Genomic DNA, 15,956 nt, shown 5'->3' on the forward strand with positions numbered 1-15,956 from the left:
CTATATTCAATCCTGCCAAAAAATTATAAACTCTCTGTTTATCTTCCCATTGTTGATAGGCAATAGCATCTTCAGCATTCTTCGGTGTAAACTTCCTATAGAAATCTAAGTCTGGCAATATCCTCGAAGAGTGTTATAGTACTGAGAAAGAGGAAGGTCCTTTTGCTGTAATTGATTGATTTTTCGTCTAATTTCAAAGTACTGTGCATCATTGCCAACTCTGGAGTATGTATCTTTAGTAACTTTCCAAATAGTTGCTGCATCAGGAAGGAGAAGATAACTCTCTGCTATGCTAGATTCAATGGAGTTGATAAGAAAATCCATGACCAAGCATTCATCTGTATACCATTTGGAAAGTTGCAGACTAGGTGTGGAAGGTTTTGTAGAAGTCCCATCAAGATGGTCAATAAGACCACGAGCACCAACGGCGAGGGAAACTGAACGAGACCATCTAAGATAATTTGTCTCATTAAGTTTCACAGTGGTTATCTGAAGCGGAGAGAACTCATGATCCTTATGAATGGAAGACATGGGAAACTCTTCAGATGTACTAGATAAAGGAGATATGGGATCATCCATCATTGCAAGGAGAAATTATTCAAAAAGTCCCTGAACTTTTTCAAAATTTACGAAAAAGTCCCTAAAATATTTTCAAAATTATTCCCGCTAATTCACGTGAAAAGTATCTCCTCAGGTTACCTCCAATTGATATATTGTTGAATCAAAGTACACCAGGAAAGTTTTCAGGAAAGACTGGAGGGACACAACCGGTCCGCTTAAATACCAGACTCCTTAGACTAAATTTTCCTAGACATGCACTTAATCACCCAATATACATTTCTAGGATACCCAAAAAGAAAACAAACATGTGAATACTGACTTAAAAAAAAAAAAAATTCTACAGCACCTCTGTAGGAAGAAAACAAAACCTTGCTATAATACCATGTTGTAATGTGAGGAATTGCTCCTATACAAGTATTTTATTCACAAGACCCCAATAGGGTATTTATTGTTACAACCTAGTTAAATTCTATACTAAGTAGGAAAAGGAAATATAGAAATAAAACTCTAGACTTATGAGGAAACATAATTCTATTCTAATTAGGTAACCTCAATCCATGTTTTCACAGCAACATTGCTTGTCGTTGTTGGAAAGTTTCTTGTTTGGATTTGTAGGAAGTGCATAAGATGAGATTGAGGTCATTTCCATGCATGTAGTTGTGTTTTCATGATCAATGGATATTTTCATAATTTTAATCCTAGTTCCAAGATGGTATAGATTGTCTTTTTTTATATGGTTGGTGATGTGTTCCTTATGCATTTTATGAGTTTTGGATGGTTTCAAGATAATCTGGCATATTTTTATATGGGTTAGGGGTGGTTTTGTAATTCTCTCTAGGCTTGGTGACATGGCATGAAGGTGGCATTATGACGTGCCATGGAGGTATCTTGTATTGAGTGATATGGCCAGACACTAAGGCCACATAGCCTTTTGAAGTAGTGGTAATGCACTAATGCCACCTGCGCAGATTTGGTGGCAAGAGCATGTTTGGCTGCTCATAGGCTGCAATAGGCCCCAAGAGCCATACAACGGATGCAGGTTTGCACCCTCACTTGGGTGCATTTGGGCCATAAGATGTGGATGCTTAGGCAAGGCAGAACTTCCTTGCTTGGCCAAAAAATAGAGTCTTTTAAGTTTGTTTCGGGAGGCATTTTATTTACCAGAGATTTATGAAGGGTTGGGTTTAAAAGTAAACTTCAAATTGTGAAAGGGCATTATAGTAATTGTCAAACGATTCAGAAGGGCCTCTATGCTATTAATAGGACTTCAACTATTCGCAAAATATTATAAAATGACTCAGAAAATTCGCAGTTTAATCGTGAACTTATTTTTTCTATAACTTACTCATTTTGAGTCCCTTCTGGGTAAGAAAACTTGCAGCATTCTCACAAAAATGAGGGCTACACCTTGAGATTGCTTGGAGAAGCTCTTGTGTGTTTACAGGTGCAGTTTATGGAGGTTTTGTGTGTCAAACGCCCTTGGATGCTTGGATTGACTTGAAGTAAACTTGAGATGATTTCCTTGAAGGTTTTTGGGAATTCATCAGCCTTGGAGATGACTTTGGTTTTGGTTCATCAAGTGATTAATCCACTTATGTTCTATGTGCAAAGTGGGTATCCTCTTCAGGTAGGCCTAACCATTCTTGGTGCTAAGTGGGAGTACACATGAATCGCAGCTGGCCAATGGGGTTCCCCAGCTAGTGGTGAATTTTATTGCTTCCTCTCCGCTCTTGGCAATCTGTATGCTTGTTTGAGATTGGTGATTGCTAGTGGGACTATTCAGGAAGGAATTCTTGAGGACTACGTGTCACACCCCACCCGCTGGTCTTGGCTACCCGCCCGACAATCCATGGGTGCGATCTGTCACAGGATCCATTGTCTTACCCATAAATAATAATAATGCAAGAAATAGATAATCAAGAGCAAGAGCAAGAGCAAGTTCAATAATTAATCAAAGGAATTATAGGAGTCCAAATACTCCAATAAAAAAATCAAAGAAAGAATCAATGTTCAAAAGTAAAATCAAGTTCAGCGGAAGCAATCAAAATAAACTAAATAATCCTCTTTCCAGTTTCTTTCTCTAAAGCTAAATAGTGCTCTTCATGAATAACAAAAAAGGGGGTTCTCCAGTTCTTCTCCATACGATCCTCGAAATATCTGGCAATTTGCCTCCTTCGACCATCAATGGGTGCTATAAGCTCACTCCAAGCATCCGCAGGAGGCTTCTTGGAAGCTATCTCCATCTCCCACTGGCGATGCCACATCTTCTTCATATGAGAGGGTTCGATCATACGAATTCTCTCCAATTTCCGAGGACATGCAACCATCGGTACAGTTTAGTATAACATACAAAGAAAGGAATGAGTTCTGACAAACTCAGTAAGGATAACACATTTGTCATACATATGTCAACACAATCAGCAATGCATATATGAAATGAATGATATGCAATAATATGAATGCTATTAAGATCTAACTATGCAAGTTTCTAGACAGTTGACATGCTTTAAGATATAACACCAGCCCTCCTCTAGGTAGGCCTAGTCACTCTGATCCCTCACGGACTGGTTACCTCTATTGGGAACCCGGGTAAAGGGGTTAAGTCCTCATCAGGCATCCATGGCTGGGGATTAAGTTAACACTTTCTTACCATGACCATTGGCATGGGTACTGGCGCATGTTGGGGTTTCTAATCCAATGCAAGGTCATACTAGTAACATACTATATGAAGTCCAGATACTTCCCCTATGACACCAACCAACTTGGTTTCGTATCATTCGCAACCTAGGAATGAGAACCCTCATGGACTGGCTACCGCTGTTGGACTCCATTCCCTAACCCTATGGACATCTACATATTGTTGGGGTGGAATGCTCTCATGACTCCCCACGACACCTGGACTGCTCCTTGGACGTCCATGAGCCCAACCCTAACATATGCAACCCTACCATTGCATGATCAACAGTGGAGCACTGAGTCTTCGCACGGACTGGTTACCGTTGTAGGATGAAACAGAGTCACGTCACCATTGTCACGGGTCATTCGGCTTCAATTCCCCTACTGAAAGGGTAATATCATGTAGGATACCTAACCATGCAATCTAGACTCCCTAAGTATGTCATCCTGCAGTCATAATAGTGCTGGGGGCATCAGTGAGCATGTGTCCCATACCACAACCCTCTGATATCCTAAGCAATGGATACCCTTCTACCACAACTACATCATATCATTCACCATCACAACATAATCATTTGTTCAATATCATAAAGTGATAAAGTATGTAAAAACATCACAAACAGCAGGTATACAATAGTATTATAATGAATTATACAACTACAGCAAGGTACATGATCAATACAAGAGTAAACCGATTCATCATATAGCATGTTATTGCATATAAGCAAGATAGTGTGTCCTTACTTGTAATTAAGTAAAAGTTTACTAGAATGCAACCAAACCGCAATTACAAGACCTTTAGTAGACTTAGAGAATACCTAAACATAGGGTTACAATAATACACAAGAGTTATGAGTCAAATCAAAGCAAAAATCAAACTCACATAGCCACTGTGACTCAGCTGGTCGCTTGGGCTGGTCGGTTGGGTCAAGTGACCTCCACAAGCAACTGCCCCTGTTACAGACAATTTTCTAGATCCGAAATTTAGACTTTTGATCCTCCAATTTCAATCCGGTTTTGGAATGATCTTAATCTGAATTTCAATTTTAACAAGTCTATAACAAATGTGCAAATCAACAACCTAAAATTAACACAGATCCATAACCCAAATCACCTCCCTTGATTAGAACCATCATTTATTCGAATGCAGGGATTCGTTTTTGGACAGGATCTCCTCAAGAACACATTGATTAGGGAATAGAACTAATCACAACTAGGTTACCCCAACATAAAGGAGATGGATCTACACCATTCCAAAGCTGAGGGAAGAGAATGGAGTGAAGGGGATTCACTTAAGTCAATCAGATTTGCAAACAGACGAGGGAAAAAGATCTAGATCGCAATCCACGCTTTCCTCACCTTCCAGCACGTGTCTTCTGCCTCTTAACCGTCCACAACAGCAATCCCAAATATAATAATGAGTTAAAAACACAGGATTTGCTATTAATAGAGGACGGGGGGCAAATTAGGGCAAAATCCCTCAAGCAGACCATGGCGGTCGCTTGGGGCGGTTGATTGGCCCAATCAACCGCCTTAAACAACCGCCCCTAGTACTTTGCAGTACATGGGTGCTTTGCTCAAGGGGTTGATTCCCAACCTCAACCTAACCCTAAACAACACATGGGGGAGGTCTTACATTCGATCCGGACATCTCCAAACACCTCTTGACTTCTATTAGGGATCCAACTTCCCAACAAGGCAGGTTCATCATCAAGAGAATCCAGATCCATAGGTTCAGGGTATGGATCATGGACTTCAATCCGGATACTCCACAACTTAATCCGACTTGACCTTTGGGTTATCGGACTTGCAATACAGATTCCGGGTTAGAAATACGGGGGTTGTTACACTACTGATTTACTCCCCCTCCTCAGTAGTGAACCTAAGTACATCATTTATATCGACAACATGCTAGATTGTTACCCTTAATTTCCAGTAGGTCCCCCATGACTAGTAGTTCGTCAAGTATCATACTAGCTGACAATTAAATGGAATCTTAGGTGGGCATGCATCATCCTAGTTATCAAGTAAATGGAGTGTAAAAGGTTGACATGTATCATTTTAGAGGTCTAGTAATGGAATGTATGCGTGGCAACGATATGTGACATGCAGGATGACTAAGATCATGGTGGAATATCTCGCGAGATCTCATGAGATATCTCGCTATTTTGAGATAGCGAGACGAGAGGAGAGACAAGATCTGAGAGATGGGAGATCTCGCCAAATCTCGGCGAGATCTCGCCATATTTGGTCCAACCACCTAGTTTAGAGGGTTTTAAAACCCCCTATCTCGCTCGAGAGAGGCATATCTCGCCTCTTTCTCGTTGTAACCCTCAAAACTTGCCGGAAACTTGATTTTTGGCTGGAATTTGTTGGGGATTCAACTTTTAAACGTCCTTAACACATCTACAACATCAAATTATCATCATTCAAGCTTATTTCAACTATATCTTAAAAAAAGGTAAGATTTTCCCCCAAATTTGACTTTTTTCAAATAGAATGTTCTACAATGGGTGTGTGAGTCTAGCATAAATACATGTTGATCTACTAGCTTTGATCTACACTTTCATGGAAACAAATTTAATGTGACGTTTAAACCGATATGTGACATACTACAGTGATGAGTTGACTTGGGAGTCATATGTGGCCACCATTCAGAATCTGTTGATGCAGAATGCTGAGTGATACTCTTGCTGTCTAGTAGTCTTGTAATCTTGTAACTCTCGTACTCTTGTGATTGTGAACTTATGGATTATGATTTATGACTTACTAAAAGTCTAAAACTTCTTATGGTTGTAAAATTTTGAAGACATTTAAGTTCTTTGATAGTTTGATGTGTAATGTATTTGATACTTGATGGTTGATAACATGAATTACTTGATATCTCTACATTACATGTTGTCTAGCTTTGCATTTCACAGCATTTCGGTTTTACACATAGAAGACATACTTAGGGTCATTTTCTCACAAATCTAAGGCCACCAGTGTGTTCAAAAGGCCTTAAATAGTCTAAATACCAAGTTTCAGCCAACTAGGGCCTTAAAACCCACTGAGATGGGCCACCGAGTTTACGCCAGAAAATTTGTATATCTCGACTGAGATCTCGGTTTTTTTAAGTGGTGAGATCTCGCTCGCTCGAGAGCGAGATCTCCCACCATGACTGAGATTATTATAGATGAAGGTCTAAGATGAGTGGAAATAATTTAGTCTAAAGAGGACATAATAGTAATTGCAGGAGATAAGAATCTCAGAAATCTAAATATTTGATTGGAAAATTATAAAAGGGATAATGATAAGGGGTGATTTAGGAATCTACCTACTATATAGAATTGCACAAAATGAGTATTGAGTTGATAGATATGGAATGAAGAAGGAAAGGCTTAAAGGAGACTTAAAACTCTTAGAAGAGGAAAGACCTAACCCAGTCTGTTACTATTAACTAGGAAACTTACACAAAAAAGGACTGGACTTGTAGAATCCTGATCCATACCAAGTAAAACACTTAATAACAATTACAATAGAGAAATAAAGACTCTTAATTAGTCCCATATGCCTAGTCTCTGCCCATATTATAGGTCCATTAAGTGCCTGATTACAATAAAAACACATAGGATCAAAGTTCCAGCAGCATGGTAGGGTAATAGTAGCAAAACTGTCCCCATTGTTTAATCCATTTAGGTGATTTCTGTGCATTACTATTTCTCCCACCATCCAATATTTCCTTTTCTTTTACCTCCCACATTTCTTCTTCTTCTTATTTTTCCTCTGCTGGAGTAAGGTCAGTGTCTAGCTTTTTGATCTTTTGAAGCTATGTTGGTGTCTTTGACGGTTTAGGATTCTTCCATTGAGTGATCATTAGTTTAGTATGCCAACTTAGTTTTCGTTTTTGTTTCTGTTTTGGACTTCTACTTTTAGTTAGCTCACGCTGAGATCAAGAGAATGAAAATAAAGGTGAACATGATTGTAAGATGAGAGAAGGATCCTAAGAACCACACTTCGATACCATGTAAATAATAATGAAAAAGAAGATAAGAAATAGGGAGAAGAAGAGAAGAAGAATTGGATGTATCTCCGCAACTCTGCGGAGTCGCATCAATATAAAATAATATGGCAAAACATTTCATAGGGGCAAGAGAAATCCAACCCCGAAAAGAGAGGGGGGGGAAGGTACTGTTCACGTGAACAGCTCCCAAAACATAATAACACTAGAGGTAGATGTAAAGGCAGACTGCTTCCTACTCTGCCACAATTTATGAATTGAGCATACTTGTGTTCCTTCAGAGTTTGGAGCACTGTGGGTTCAGTAATACTGAGCTGATTCTTATGTTAAACTTGGTGGACTTCAGAGGGCGCATTGGGGGGGGGGGGGGGTTCAGCTGGATTCCTAGCATGTTTATCTTCAATTCTTCTATGTTTTTGTTTACTCTAGTAACAATTAACTAGTCAGTCAATCCTAATCTCCATAAACTGCTGGGTTTCCTGATTCCTATCCAGTTTTTTTCCCTTGTTTCTTCTACAGTAGCTCTCAAACTACTAAGGATTGTTAACTAGATTTCCAGATCTACAGCCTTATTCTCCTAGTGCAACTGGGATTAGTCTGTGCAGGTATGGCTGTCTGTTTCCTGAGATATTTCTAGATATATCTAGTGATATAGAGCAGCACTCGACCACGTCTGTAGGCCTTTCTGACCTTGCTGCTATAACTTACTTTTGTCCTCAAGCTGTTCCATTACTCTTTTTTTGGTGATTCTGGCTGTGCGAAGTCAGTTTTGGTTCTAGTTGGAACCGTAGTTGTCAAGCTAAAGGCATCCAAGGAGGCGAAGAAAACCAAAGCGGCACCTGGATGCCTTGACCCAAAGGAGGTCTAGGACACCTAGGTGAAGAACTATGTTTGGAACTGTAATTACATTATGTATTCCTGTCTCTGGCTTTATGAATTTCATTGTTTGTATATCGTGAATAATCTAGTCAATGCATGATCAATTGAACCAGATCCATAATGCCTTCTTTTGCAGTATGTATTTGTAACGAAAACCTAATTCTGAACTATTGCAGCTCTTTAAATATTTCTGCTGGACTGAAATGACCTTTATTTTAAATGTCAATGTTCAGGTGGTAATATTTACACCTGGGGCTGGGGAGGTTCACATGGAACATTTTCAGTGGATGGGCACTCATCAGGAGGGCAACTGGTTAGTTCATTATCATGTTAACTAGTTACATAGATGTGATGCTTACATTGCATGTTCAAAGCAGCGTTAACTATAGTGGTGATTAATTATTACTGCAGCTCTAGATATTTTAAGATTGGTTTTTCGATATTCTGTTTAAAGAGTAAAGGTTCAGTGTGTGGTGCATATTTGTCATTCTAAAGGAGTAAGATTAGAGCCATTAAATGAGGGTAAGGTTGATTTGTAGCTGCACTTGGAACAAAGTCTAATTTTAAAATTAAATTTTACTTAATTTTGTCAGTTTTGATTATTCCTATTGATATTGACTAACTTATGAACTTATGAGGGAGCACCACATGGTGTGCTTGAAAAGTAAATAAGAAACATGGGTCTCAACTCCCAACAACTGCAGAAGAGCCCATAACAATATTTGGAGTTGAAATGTGGTCCTTTTTATTCCCCCCCCCCCCCACGCTTCTTTTTTTTTTGTTTCTCCTTCCCCTTATGATCCTACCTATTGTCACCAGTCTTAGTGTGGATTTGTTGTTCGGTGTAGAATAACAAAATAATTGTCCTGCATTAGTTCAAGAAAATTTTAAGCAGGTAGAGAGTACATGTATGGAAAGGTATGCAGAAATTTGGAAGCAATGTACATCCTAAGATTTAGTTGGAGGATTTTCTTTTTTTTGATGAATAAAAGTTGGAGGATTGAACAATGGTAAGAGTTTCCTTGGTTCTATAAAATTTTGAATGAGTATGCGTGTATATGTTAGTGAATAGTGATCCCCTTCTCTCTTGCGATCCTACCTATTGGCACTTTTCTCTCTGTCTGGGAAATGAGTGGGTGCAGAGAATCTTTCAAGTAGTTATGTTATTTATTGTGCATGAAGCAAGTCTATGCAAGGAAGAGCAAATTCAGAAATATTTATGAACTATATTTGTTGAAAACTGTCTTGCCTTTGTCCTACTTGGCTACCTTTTGTCTTTGTTGAGCTATTGTCTCCCCTTTCCCATCTCTTTGAATCAATACTAATTACAGTAGTTCAATTTTCTACAGGGACTAGGAAATGATGTTGACTACTATGAACCTACGATGGTAAAATTTGATGGGGCTGTAAGAGCGTTGCAAGTATCTTGTGGGTTCAACCACACAGGTGCCATACTTGAATACACCTGAAGTTTCCTCTGAAATAATAAAATAGATTGCTAGTCCGTCTTGTATTCTCACATGGTTTGCTCTTCTCCTTCTACCCGCTTGCCTTATTCATTTATTGACGTCTGTACGAGTTACCCTGTACATTCAATCTACATCAAAAAAAAAAAAAAAAAATTATTATATATTATATAATATAAAATAAATTTTTTTTTTAAATAAAAAAAATTTTTTTTTTTTTAATATTTTTTTAAAAAAAATAAATCCACCCTTTTTTTTTTTTTAAAAACCAACCACCCCCCCCCATGGTTTTCCCCTTCCCTTTCCCCCCCCCCTGTTTTTTTTTTTTTTTCGATACGGTCCCACCTAAAGTGCCACCTTCAAATATGACAAAAGCTAAAGAGAAAACCCGAGACACTACGCAGTCTTCAAGGAAGGAAGACTACCTTTGAGATTATCGATTCGTGTAGGGTGGTGGTAGCTTTGACTGTGGTGTAGTTAGTTTTCATGACTTCCTGTAGTTACCTTTTCAATTCATGTACCTATAAATAGAATACACCTGTTGAATATAGAAATAAGAATTACTTTTCCAAACTTGCCTCTCTTATCTCTAATTTGCTCAGTTCTTCTCTCTCTTCATCTTCTTCTTTCTCAGATTTACTGATTTCGCTCCAGTGTCTATCATTTTTGGTCCGACTCCGGATCTCATGGCGGATGGAACAGATTCAACAACTAGAAGAGGCTATCAAGGTTCTTGGAGTTGCTTCTGCGCACGGAGAGGGTGGATGATTTGCAAGGTTTGATCGGTGATCGAAAGAGACTTTGACGGCTGTAGTATCCAAATTAACGCTTGGACGGTCGCTTAGATCGGCCTTCCACCTCCCGGTCCCGGGGCGACTGCTGTTCTTCTACAATGGCGTTTACCGCAGCTGCAAATCGTGATTAATCCTATTCAAACTCGATCTGTTAAATTGGATTTTCCACGATTTGATGGATATGATCCATTAGGTTGGATCTTTAAGGCAGAAAGATTCTTTGAGTTTCACGGAACGACGGAGGAACGAGGATGATGATAACCTCGTTTCATATGGATGGACAGGCATTATCATGGTACCGGGGATGTATAGATCCAAGCAACTCACCTCATGGGAGGTTTTCACGAAGGCTTTGGAGCGTAGATTCGGACCGAATGAGTTCAAGATCCACAAGCTTTCCTCTCTAAGCTTACGCAAACCACTACGGTCCACTGCATATCGAGTCAATTCGAATCGCTTCTAACCGAACAACAAACCTTCCACCGAGTTTTTGGTTAGTTGTTTTGTCTCGGGATTACGACCGGATATAAAAACGATGTCATGGCTTTTAGACCGATAGATCTGTGGGCGCGACTTCACGAAGCAAAATTTATTGATCAAAAGAGACCTTTTATTCGTGCTATACCGGTTTCATCTCAACCGCCTCTCTGCCTACTCCACCAGCACTATTGTCAAACAAAAGCCCGCTTCTAGGACCATCACCAAATTCATTACCGATTAAGAAACTTTCCCCTGCCGAGATGCAGAAAGGCTGAAAAAGGTCTGTGTTACAATTGCGACGAACGATTTGTTCCTGGCCATCGTTGTAAATCTAGACAATTGCTTTTGCTTGAGTATGATCGGGATTCAAGAGGGGAAGAGGAACAAGCCGATCTAACAAGGTGAACTAGTGAATGAGATGGCGACGGATTCACTACGGAGTTGTCGTATCATTCCATGGCTGGTATATCCACTCCTTCTACATTGCGATTTCTGGAATTATTGCCGGACGTCCTATGCGGTGTTGATTGATAATGGCGATCGCATAATTTTATTCAGTCGGTGCCGTGAAACAGTTGGACTTGGCTCGCTGCACCAAATATTACCGTGTTAGTAGGAGATGGTAATAAGCTCGTGTGAAGGTAAAATACCAAAAATACCTCTTTCAATTCAAGATTATTCCACCGTGGTTAGTGCTTATGTTCTCCCTTGCGGGGCTGATTTGATTCTTGGGGTTCATTGGTTGGCCAATATAGGACCAGTTCTTTTGGACCATCGTACACCTTCACTAGAGTTCCAAGATGGGGCCCATAGAATTTGTTTACGGAGAGTCATCCCTTGCCCCACTCAATTACAACTCCATGGGCTTAAGAAACTTGTTCAGGCCCATATGCATTCAACATTATTTTTACTTGAGTTGGACCAAGCAGAATCTGAAATACAAGTGGATATGGGCCCAGGCCTAAAGGAACTATTGAATGAGTTTTTAATGGTGTTTGATGAGCCCAAAGAGTTACCTCCTCACCGAGAACAGGATCATCGATACATCTTAAGGAGGGCAGTGAACCGGTGAATGTCCGTCCTTATCGGTATCCTTATTTTCAAAAGAATGAGTTGGAACGGCAAGTAGCTGATATGTTGGCATTAGGATTAATCGGCCCACACCAGTCCATTTTCCTCTCCAGTTTATTAGTTAAAAAAGATGGAACTTGCGTTTTTGTGTGGATTATAGGGCATTGAATGCAATTACTATTAAAGCGTTTCCCATACCTACTGTAGAGGAATTATTTGATGAGTTACATGGTGCTACATATTTTTCTAAGTTGGATTTACGGTCGGGCTACCATCAAATTAGAGTGCGACTTGAAGATGTACAAAACGCATTTCGTACTCATGAGGGGCATTTTGAGTTCTTGGTCATGCCTTTTGGATTAACAAATGCCCTGCTACATTCCAAGCAATGATGAACTCGGTTTTCAGCCATTCTTGCGTCGGTTTGTCTTGATATTCTTTGATGATTTGCTCATATATAGTCCAGTTCACCCATTTACTCCATCTAAGGACTGTCCTCAATACTCTCTTGGCCCATAAACTATTTGCAAAACGGTCCAAATGTGCTTTTGGTCGCAACAAATTGATTACCTTGGCCATATCATTTCAGCCCATGGCTTGGCGTGGATCCGTCCAAGGTGCAGCTACTTTCTTGGCCTACTCCAACTAGTATTAAAGAGGTGCGTGGTTTTTGGGTCTAACAGGTTATTACGGAGATTTGTCAAAGGCTATGCTAAGTTGGCTGCTTCACTTTCGACTTGCTTAAACATGGAACCTTTCATTGACTTCCGCCACGTCCTTTGAGATGTTACAAAAGATGTTGACTCAAGCTCCAATTTTAGCGTTACCAAACTTTGACTTGCCATTTACTCTTGAGACCGATGCCTCGGGTCGTGGAATAGGTCTTGTGTTAGCTCAATCGCCATCCTGTGGCTTTCTTCGATGAAAATGTCTTCCAGGTTACAGTCTTCGCTTATGCTCGTGAAATGTATGCCATTACTCAATCGGTGCTAAGTGGCGCTATTTGTTCAGTTTGTGATTTATACGAGATCACAAGAGTTTAGGAGTTATCTCAACGAGTCATTCAAACTCCCGACGGTTTCTGTTACCAATTGTTGGTATGTGTTTGATATTGAATATAACCCCGGAAACTCTCCAGTGCACTCTCTGTATCTCAATCTTCATCCTTTCTTGTCTCTGTTCCCGGTTGGATTTTTTGGATGAGCTCGTTCATTTTCATCTCGCTTCCATTACACCCATTCATACCCCGGTTGCCCCATTACCCTCGTGTGGACTATTTTTTCCACAATCGATTGGTTTCCAGACTCTTCCTTGAGTGTCGCTTCTCGGTTTCTACCACTCCCGCGACCTGTTTTTCGTACCTTGTTGCTGCCTTTGTTTTGGGGATGGCCCATCAAATTTTGTCTCTAGTTGTGGGTTTGTCAACAAGTAAACACAACTTCCCCACCTCTCGGACTTCTTCAACCTTTACCACTTCCCGCTGAGATTTGTCTTGGTTTCATTCTTGCCTTCATCTCTGGTAGATACAATCTGGTAGTGGTAGATCGTCTTACCAAATTTGCCCATTTCGTGCTCTTCCATCTCACTATACTGTGCTCGGTGGCTGATCACTTTACTCCGTTATTCACTCCATGGCATGCCTCGTTCGATTGTCCCCTGACTCTGTTTCCTCTTTTTTGGGAGTTTTTCGTTTCGGCCTGCTTTCATCGTTCTCTTTCACCCTCGTCTCTCAGTGCTCTCTTCCGTCTTCTCCCTTTTGTCGCTGTGAACCCACCATTGGTTCCGTTTTCTTCTTGCTGTATTGGTTATACCCTTTCTTCCTCACTACTCCGTTTGGGCTTTGTTGGCCGGCCTCCACCAATTTTGCGCGATATATTGTTCCACTTCTTGAGCCGTTGCCGAGTTCTCTCTGTCTTCTTTCTCACCTCCGTCTTTGTTCTCCCTCGTGAAACTCCGTGCCTGTTTGTGGGTTCCGGGTTTTGTGATTGCATCCTTATCCACTCTCTCTTGCCGCCCCATCGGCTCCAGAATTTTTGGGCCTTTTCGTCCCGCTCGTGTTGGAAAAGTGGCTTATCGGCTTGCTCTTCCAGCTACTTCAAAGTTGCATCCTGTATTTCATATTTCACAACTTAAACAGTTCATCGGTGACCCTGCTCAGCTTTCTTCTCAACCATCAATGACTCTGCCGACCAACTTACCTACTCCAGTTGCTATTATACGCCAGCGTACCTTGTTGCGTGCTGGACAGAAGGTTTCCCAAGTGCTGGTTCAGTGGCTTGTATTCCCACCTTGTAACATAAATCTGTGGAGGACTAAATCTGAAACCAACCCCCTCCCCACTCCCAATAATCCTGTACTGTGGTAAAAGATTGGGAAGTTCCCTGAGAGTCAAATTTGACTGGTGGATTGTTCAGGTGATTCTTCGTCCCTCTAGTTTGTATATTACTGAACTCTTTGGAAATGGGGGTGTGTTTAGAAATCAAGACATTTTCCCAAATTAGTGTAAGATTGTTTGCACCTAGTTATTTTCTTCAGGGCACCCAGACATTTGGTATGTGTATACTACTATATTTTTCTTACATTTTGATCCGTGTTCTGCTACTGCATTTTCTTAACTTTGGCCTCTAAGATAAATTAAGATTCATTCAAATTTTCTTGGCACCAGCAGCTGCATTCTGTATCAGATTGAAGACAAATTTGTTCACGGTTTAATTGATTTAAGTTTACCTGAAAAAATTGATGTTGCAAAACAAATTCAGAAGATGAATTTGTATTTGCCAAATATGAGTCTGGAAGTTAGTCTTTTAAAAATACAATCTTATGGGATTTTTGATTTTTCAGTTGTTAATAATTGAGCTACTTGCGCTCATGTGGGTTGCAGATTTGGCTAATTTACATATGGGTCCTTAGATTTTTAAATTGTTGATGGTTGAGCTACAGCCCAGCTCTTGTGGGTTGTAGATTTGGTTAATGTGCATGTGGTTACTGAAGGTGATGCAATGGAAATGTTTAGACCATCTCTATGAGACGTTTAGTTTCCTACTCGGACATCCAGGCCTATTCTGCAGGCGTCTACTACAACTCAAGAGAGGAGGAGAATTCTCTGCTCACGATTTTGCTATCGCATATGTAATCGGAAATTGCTGACCAAGATTTTGATCTCGACCATTTGCAGCACAGTGCTGTGCAGTTATTGCGTAGCATTGAAATCAAACTCATATGTAGCCTAGTAGACTTCTTAACTCAACTCAGAAAGATAAAAGCTAAAAGACTTGATATAACGTCACGTTTCTTGAACAAACCCATATTTGATGGGCTGACATGCTATCAAGTTAAAAGGATTTTGCACATTAAACTGCCCTCTAGTTTGAGAGACCCAATCTAGACCCAATCGTGAAAGACAATGGCTTTCTACCCTTTTCCGACAAAGGGGTTAGGTGGGGGCGGTGATCGTCAGCAAAGGGAGGATGATTGCGGGCGAAGGTGAGAGAGATTCACTGTGAGTTGGCTGGTGGAGAGGGAGATGTTGAGTTAGGTTGGGCAATATTGTAATTTTACTGTCTAAGGGCATTTTGATAATTGCTATTTCAAAATTTGAATGAGTTAAATGGGTAAGGGCATTTAAGTCATTTGCTGAGTCAAATTGAGAGTAAAATAATATCCTTTTACTGTCCAAAGGACATTTGGGTATTTGTATTTTAAATGAGAATAAGGACATTTTGCCCATCACTTAATAAAAAAATCTTAAATGCGAATAACTTGTAATTTTGAAAGTGAGTGCCATGTAATTTAAAGCAAGATAGTGGGTAATTACAAGTTCTACCCTAGTAATAGTGAGGGCTGTGTAAAAACTCTAAATTTTATTAGAATGCAGATAGTTCAAGAAGATTCAGGCCCCGCGGCTAAACAAATGATGTTCCTTTTCAACTAGAGACTTAACCAACTTGGTCAATCCCTAAGAACCCCTTCTTCCCCCTAAGCATGGATCTTCTATTCTATTGCATTATTTTCATACTCTTCTATGATACA

General features: G+C 40.1%; 1 protein-coding gene across 1 annotated transcript in view; it reads left to right on the forward strand.

Annotated features, from left to right (window-relative positions):
* The window catches only part of RUG1 (Regulator of chromosome condensation (RCC1) family protein), a 33,881-nt gene extending 24,162 nt beyond the window's left edge, over positions 1–9,719 (forward strand). Inside the window, exons 14-15 of the mRNA XM_089149411.1 lie at positions 8,350–8,429; positions 9,466–9,719. Coding sequence (XP_089005537.1) covers positions 8,350–8,429; positions 9,466–9,585 — 200 coding nt within the window. The 3' untranslated portion in view covers positions 9,586–9,719. The remainder of the gene's footprint in view (positions 1–8,349; positions 8,430–9,465) is intronic.
* The last annotated feature ends 6,237 nt before the right edge of the window (positions 9,720–15,956 follow it).

The sequence above is a fragment of the Hakea prostrata genome, chromosome 3 (assembly GCF_041222555.1).
Source record: "Hakea prostrata isolate BN-2017 chromosome 3, UWA_Hpros_2, whole genome shotgun sequence".
NCBI classification, from domain to species: Eukaryota; Viridiplantae; Streptophyta; class Magnoliopsida; order Proteales; family Proteaceae; genus Hakea; species Hakea prostrata.